Source organism: Pristis pectinata, chromosome 5, assembly GCF_009764475.1.
Source record: "Pristis pectinata isolate sPriPec2 chromosome 5, sPriPec2.1.pri, whole genome shotgun sequence".
Lineage (NCBI taxonomy): Eukaryota > Metazoa > Chordata > Chondrichthyes > Rhinopristiformes > Pristidae > Pristis > Pristis pectinata.
The window spans coordinates 100,805,359-100,812,901 of record NC_067409.1 but is presented as its reverse complement, the minus strand read 5'-3'; the positions used below and the strand labels follow the sequence as shown (position 1 = coordinate 100,812,901).

The window sequence follows — 7,543 nt, the reverse complement described above, 5'->3', positions numbered from 1 at the left end:
TGTAGCAGTACTGGGACACTCACTTAGTGACCAGAAAGCTTTAAATTGTGTTTGATAATGTTCCTATGAAGCATCAAGCATCTTGGGAGATTTTGCAGCACTACATAAACGGAAGTTGTCGTTGTAAAGTAGGGTCAATAATCCACACAGTATTATGTTTTTAAATACTTTTATCCAAAAAAATTCAAACACATTTATACAACTTCAAATGCTCCGCCCAAATTTCTTCTCTTTACAAATTTCAATGAAACACTTTTTATTGATGAGATCCAAAGGGCGACTATTAACAAGCCCAACATGCTCCTCCATCCATTGCAATGGGGTGAGAAGAAACGTGTACAGGTACAAGGAGAAAGTAAACGCAAATTAACTGATGAATGGGGGCGGGGAGGGGGTACACGTTTTGCAGACTACTGATCCCAGTCCCTTGTGGTAATTACGTAACATTGGGTCTGTTGCTTGAATGATCAGTAACCAGGCAGTTGTGGGGATTGCACTGAGATAGAATTGCTTGACCAGAAAATGAAATAATGCAAAAAAAAGGCAAATTCTCTGACAAGCATTGCTCGGAGTCTGAGAAATATACAAATGAAAGTCACCATGCTGTTACCCAAATCTCGGGAGGACAAGAAGCAGCAAATCGATTGTACGCCACAGTACTCAAAGCTTACACTTATTACCTGTATCCTCCAGAACATAAACGTGTATATGTGTACTCTTGGTGTTTAAACTGCTAGAAAGGTTGGTCCGACCCTTCCAAAAACCCCGTCGCTATGATAAGTCAAACTTGCAGATCTAAGTGCGAGTACAAAAGAAAGACAATTGGGCTACAGGTTGCATGACCAAAGACTCTGTACAGACACCTTCCCATCCGCTGCTGCTCAATTCTCTCCGGACGTTTACTCTCATCGAGATAGTTCCACCAAGGTGTGTGCGTTGCCACAGATGTGTGGTTGCAGTCAAAGAGAGACACCCGGTACTCTGTTCCCTTGGAGTGACTCGGTGGATAGGAGAGCTCGGTGAATTTCAGGTTGTCCGTCCGGCCATAGTCCAGGGGGCAAGCTGGCGAACGTCAGCCTCTCCTCTGCTCCATACCGTTGGGTAGGAAGCCTGCAATGATGGGCACCGGCCAGATCAGTGCAGCCACGCTCCAAATGATGATCACCATGGTCATGAAACAAGCCACCAGGGTGGATTCGATGGGCTTGCGGTTGAGTCTCCAGCCCTTGTCCCAGCTCAGCTCCTCCAAGCTGAAGTCCAGGCAACAGAAGTTGACCTGCTGCCCTTGGAGCGGTGTCCTCCTCTTGCGTTGGCTTCCCCCGCACCCTACGCAGAGTTTGAATTCCTGCTGCCCCCCGCCTCCGACCCCCACATGGTCGATGATGAGAGGGGGGAAGACCCTGTTGAAAGCCGCCGAGAAGAACGACCTGGCATTGGTGTTGGTGGTGAAGAGAAGCACGTCGCAGTGGAAACCCAGTGATCTCTCCCAACGGGCCAGCAGCGAGGTGGACACCAGTCTCAAGACGGTAAGGTTGCACTGGTTGCTCTGGGCGATGGGACCGTCAGCTTTGACAGCCTCAGGGGCAGAGCCCAACTCCAAGGCAGCCAACGAGAAGTTGAGAGAAGTGCCGTTGGATTGCAGGAAGAAGTCCTCTCCACTCCAGCCCCTGCAAGACGGGAGGCTGGTGGTGGCGATCAGAGCCACAGCCAGGAGTTGGATGGTCAACATTCCCCTCTCCCTGTACGCTGCATGGTATCAGGGAGGTGCTGAGAACGAGCTGCGAGTCCGCGGGTCTCCCCTCTCTCTGTGCAATGCATGAGATCCGGCGGCTGCAATCGCTACACCACCCTCCCTCCTGTTTTTATACAATCCTGCAACACAGTCGTGTAACGTGAGCTTCGCTTAAAGCTGCCGCACCGTGGGAACATTTTTTCAAATCTGGCATTTTTTCTTTCAATTCTTCAAAATGCCACGCAGCTGGAGACAAACCAATGTCCTTGCCAAACATCCGTTCCCGCACAATGAAATCATTTTTGCATTTGAGAATGTGCACCTCTCCATTGTAAACGCAGCTAGTACTGGAGTGGTCTGCCCACATGAGACCGATAGCAACTCGAAGCTACCAACTGCGTCAATATTATATCATTTTCGGTTCTGCAAATTAATGCAAATGCCCCCTCCCCCCCACCACAAATATACAGTTCTCTCGTGTTGCCCGACTTTTATCATCTTAATTATCTCGTTCCCACTGTCACTGTATTCCCAGGTTTGCACTGTATTCCAATATACAAAGAGCTCCCGAAGGAAGAGCTTGCAAGAGGGTGGAATGTATTTTGTTGGTGCAGATCATGTCTTATCTGTCAGAGATTTTACATATTAATCCCAGAAAACGTTACCATTACTTCAGAGTCATTTAAGCACAAACGTTTCAGAGTTGGTGTCATTGGTACTAATGGATAAGTTGAGGTATTTTTTGAAACAGTTTAAGTATGCTTGGCTCAATGGGTAGCACATGCACCTCTGAATCCGTAACTTGCATACTCAAGTCCCATTCCGGAGACAGTCTCGAATGCAGTCCACTGCTGAGGATGTGCTGAGCTGTTGGAGCTCCTGTCTTTTCAATGACATGTTAGCACCCGGCCTTCTGTGCTCTCTTGGTGAATGTGAAAGATCCGTGGCACTCTACTGAGGAGGAATTGAGGTATTATCCCCAGCGTCCTGTGCAATATCTATCCCTCAATCAAAATCCTAAAAGTACAATTCATGTGGTCATTATCTCACTGCTGTTTGTGGAAGCTTGCTCTGCACAAATCAACAGCAGGATTTCCAACAGTGAAAAATATTATAATGGACAGCGAGATTTGCCATTCATTGGACGTGTGGCATCTTTCTGTACATAAACAGGTTATCCAGAGTCGGAGGCATTAAAAGAGGCACTGAATTCTGGGAGTTGTAATCCACCCACTGGGACAAGGTATAGATTAGGCCATTTTGGTTGATGGGAATCATGAAAGGTTGGTCAAGTGAAGTCCAAACATGTGATATCTGTGCATCTGACACCTGTGACTCTTGTTGCATTTACCATAAATGTTGGGTACCCCTGTAGTTGAATGCATTTGCTCATGAGTTTGCTTCAACAGCTATTGTGAAAGAATTTCTAAGAAGGATATAGGTGAAGAGGGCAATCAATGCAAAGGTGAGGAAAGGAGGGAGATTTGTCGGGGGGGGTGGTGGAGGCAGGGGAAGGAACTCTAATGAAATTACAATAATTCAAAGAAATTACTAAGACTACCTCTTTCCATCTTTGTAAGGTCACTTGAATCACTTCCACCTCAGATCGTCTGCAGCTGAATCTCACACCTTTGTTACCTCAAAACTTAATTCCAATACACTCCTGACTTACCTCCCAGCCTCCAGAAAATTCAATTCCAATTCTGGAATCTTGATCATTCTCAAATATAGTGAGGGAGTGAAAAGAATTACGGGATTGAGCAGACTCGGCATGGATTTATGAAAGGAAAATCATGTTAAATTAATCTACTGGAATCTCTGAAGATATGACTAGTTGGAGAGATAAGTGGACACTAGTGGATGTGATGTATTTGGGTTTTCAGAAGGCTTTTGAAAAAAATCCCACACGAGAGGTTGGTCAGCAAGGTCAGAACATACAAAATTGGGACTAATCTACTGACATGGATTGAGAATTAGTTATGGGATGAAAACAAAGAGTGGGAATAAATAAATCTTTCTTGGGCCGGCAGGCTGTGATCATGGTGTACTGCAGGAATTGGTGCTTGGGCCCCAGCTATTCATGATGTATCTCAACAATATTTCTGAGGGGACTAAAAGTCATATTTCAAATTTGTTTGTGATACAAAACTAAGTCGGATCGTGAATAGGGAGGAGGATGTAAAGAGGCTTCAAGGTGATATAGACAAGCTGAATGAGTGAGCAAGAACATGGCAAGTGGAAAAGAGTGAAATTATCTATTTTGGCTCACAAAATTGAAAAACAGATTTTCTTTAAAATGCTGAGAGACTGGGTAATATTGATGTTCAAAGGGACTCCTTGAATACAAGTCACTGAAACCAAAATACCAGTGGAATAAGCAATCAGGAAGGCAAATTGTATTTTGGTCTTTCTTACGAAAGGGTTTGAATATGGGAGTAAAAGATTTCTTACTGTAATTATAATAGGCTTTGGTGAAACTGCACCTGGAGTATTGTGTACAGTTTTGGTCTCCCTACCTAAAAAATACTTGTCATAGAGGGACTGCAGTGGAGATTCACTAATGGTTCCTGGGATGTTGAGTTTGAAGTATAAGGAGAGATTGAGTAAACGGTCATTGAGTTCACTGAAAACAGACATCAATAGATTTCTGCATATTAAGGGAATCAAGAGATATGGGATATTGTAAGGGAATGATGCTGAGTTGAAGATTAGCCAGGATTTTGATCAATGGTAGACCAGATTCAAAGCGACAAATGGCCTATCCCTGCTCTGACCTCTTTTGTTCCTCTGACCTTTTAATTACAATAGTCTAATGGCTATAACTTCACTGCTGGGACTTTAAACCCTGAAATTCTCCACCCAGTGTCAACTTCTGTTTGATAACTGTCTTGTAAAGTACGTTGCCATGTGAAATATACTACAGTATATAAATACAGGTTGTTGTTGTCGAAGTCACGATATCGACTTTAATAAATAATCTAGGCAGATGGAATTAAAATTTCGGCTTAACGAAACTTTGACTCTGCTTCTTTCTCAGGAGATGCTGACTGACCTGCTGAGTATTTCCAACATTCCTGTTTTTATTTCTGCTTCTATGATCCAATGATGGCCCATGGATGTATTATTGAGAGAGTGCTGGATCATCAGTGGTGCTATATTTTGGAGTTGTTCAGCATCAACTTTCGATGATTTTGTATCTTCACTGTAAAAAATATCAGGGCAGTCTGCATGGGTGAGGATTAAGAGGTTGACGGGATGAGGTTAACATCTAAACTGGAAGTTAACAGTCTATGTGATAGCTGAATTGAAATCTCAGGAACAAATAGAATCTAAACTTTTAAAACAGACTGGTTCAGCTAAAATAGAGGCCAGGTAAGGAGTTGGAGTTACAAGAGATTGCAGATGCTGGAATCTGGAGCAAAGGTCCATATGAAGGGTGTCAATCCAAAACGCAGACTGTCCACTTCCCTCCACAGATGCTGCCTGACCCAATGAGTTCCTCCAGCTGCTCGCATTTTGCTCAAGGAGTTGAAGTTAATGGTAACAGTTCAGAGTTGTGAAGAGGGCTGGACAAAAGGGACACTTGGATTTACATGATGCCTATCAAAACATTATGATGTCCAGAAGTGTTCTAGAGACAGTGACATATTTCTTAAATGTTTCAAATGGCTAGAAAGTAAATGGAATGGAAATGCATCTATGCTTGCTTAATGTGTAGGAGTATTGGTTTAAATACCACTGCACATTTTAAGTACCACTGCATGGTTCTAATGAAGTCAATGGGACTAAATGTTCAGGAGATGAGTACAATTGGTAATTGATAATCTACTTGCATGTTTAGCATGCGTGATTAAAAATTTCTCTTCATAAAAGAATGTAAGCACATGATAAATAGGAGCAAGCATAAGCCATCTGGCCCTTTAGACCTGCTCCACCATTCAACAATGTCGCCAATCATGTTATCATTGCTGATTACTACCTCAATGCCATTTTCTTGCACTATTCCAATATCCCTCCCTTCCCCAAATGCTCTCTCTTTTGAATTAAACCAATGACTGAGCAACCACAGCACTCCAGGATAGAGAATTCCAAAGATTAACCACCCTCAGTGTGAAGAAATTTCCCGTTATTTCAGTTCCAAATAGTGCTTTTTGTTTTGAGACTGTAACCCCTGGTACTAGACTCCTCAACCAGGGGAAACCTCCTCCCTGCCTTTATCCTCTCAAGCCCTGTAAAAATTTTATATGCGCTAAAGACTCCTCTGATTTCTTCTAAATTCTAGAGTATACAAGGCTAGTCCACTCAATCTCTCTTACAAAAAATCTGCTATTCTAGGATTAATGGATCTTCACTGCAACTTAACAGCAAAAATATCTTTTATTAGGAAAGAGACCAAAATTTTTACAATACCCTCTATATGTGCCATAAGGCATCTTTATTCCTGTTATTATAAAGGCCACCATTCCAGTGGCTTTCCTGATCACTTGTTGTACCCCGTATGTTGCAGGTATTTGTGGTTCATCCAAGATTGGTTGTTGGATGACAATGAGGCAGCAGAGGAGTTTAGCTGGAGGGAATCATTTGATGTATGAAAGTGACCCCAAATCTGAGGATAATGCCATTGACGGGCTGTGAATGGATAAGAAAAAGGCAGGATCAAAGGCGATCCTTGGGAAATTGAGAAACAGTGACAAAGCAGGTCTGGGAATTACCATTTGTAGCTATGGATGTAAATATCCCTTGAAACCAAATGAAGGTAGGAGGGGAATTCTCCCACTTTCTTGGCCAACACTCTACCACAATTTGGTCATTACTGTGTAAGATTTGGCTGTATTCAAGCTCTAGCCACCAATGTAATACAGGTGATGCATTCAAAAATTAATCCTAATTGCAAAATATTTGAGAGGGGAATTGGACCATTCTGGCTCTTGAGTTTGGTCTGTTATTCAATACAACAAGGACTTACCTTGAACAGCCACTCTGTATTCCAAGCCAGCCATCATATTCCCTGATTCACCCCACGCCCCAAAAAGTAATGATCTGAGAAAAATAAAACATGATGTATAATTACATAATAGCTTTTTTCCTTTGGGTATCTGGGAGGGGGTGTACCAGTGTATTCATATTATCCCTCATTCAGAAAGGTTTGGAAGATAAGATGTATCAAGGTCAGGTTTTAAGGAAGGTTTAATGACATTGCTTGCTTCTGTATATTGACACAATCTATTAAACCTCTCTGGGGATAGATGTTTATTACTACACTAACCTCATCGAATACTGAACCTTGGAAATCTAAATCAGGCAAATACTCGTTGTTTCATTTAGCAATTAGAGTGAAAGTTCATCTGCCCATCTTACACTCACCTGGCTAAGGAAGGTTTAATGACATTGCTTGCTTCTGTATATTGACACAATCTATTAAACCTCTCTGGGGATAGATGTTTATTACTACACTAACCTCATCGAATACTGAACCTTGGAAATCTAAATCAGGCAAATACTCGTTGTTTCATTTAGCAATTAGAGTGAAAGTTCATCTGCCCATCTTACACTCACCTGGCTAAATAAAACGTTTAACTTTCATCATTCCAGTAAAAAAAAGCAATATGCCATCAATCATGCCAAGATAATTTTCGACAATAACATCCTGTATCTTTGGAAAATGCTGGATATACTTCACAGGTCAGGCAGCTTCTTCTGAGGAACTCTGAGTTAAAGTTTCAAGTCAATGGCCTTTCACCAGGATTCATGGAAAGTCATCAAACTGAAACATTAACTCTGTTTCTCTCTCCACAGATTTTGGCTAATTCT

The 7,543-nt window shown here is 42.3% G+C and overlaps 1 protein-coding gene across 1 annotated transcript; it reads right to left on the bottom strand.

Moving 5' to 3' along the window:
* Positions 1-217: 217 nt before the first annotated feature.
* On the bottom strand, positions 218-1,804 carry LOC127570818 (transmembrane protein 158). Its single transcript, XM_052016668.1, has one exon. The coding sequence runs from the start codon at positions 1,727-1,729 to the stop codon at positions 1,073-1,075; it is 657 nt and encodes a 218-aa protein (XP_051872628.1). The 5' UTR covers positions 1,730-1,804; the 3' UTR covers positions 218-1,072.
* Between the last annotated feature and the right edge of the window lie 5,739 nt (positions 1,805-7,543).

What these genes read in the sequence shown, in the direction of transcription:
- LOC127570818 (XM_052016668.1), bottom strand. Translation starts at nt 1,729, where the DNA reads ATGTTGACCATCCAACTCCTGGCTGTGGCTCTGATCGCCACCACCAGC.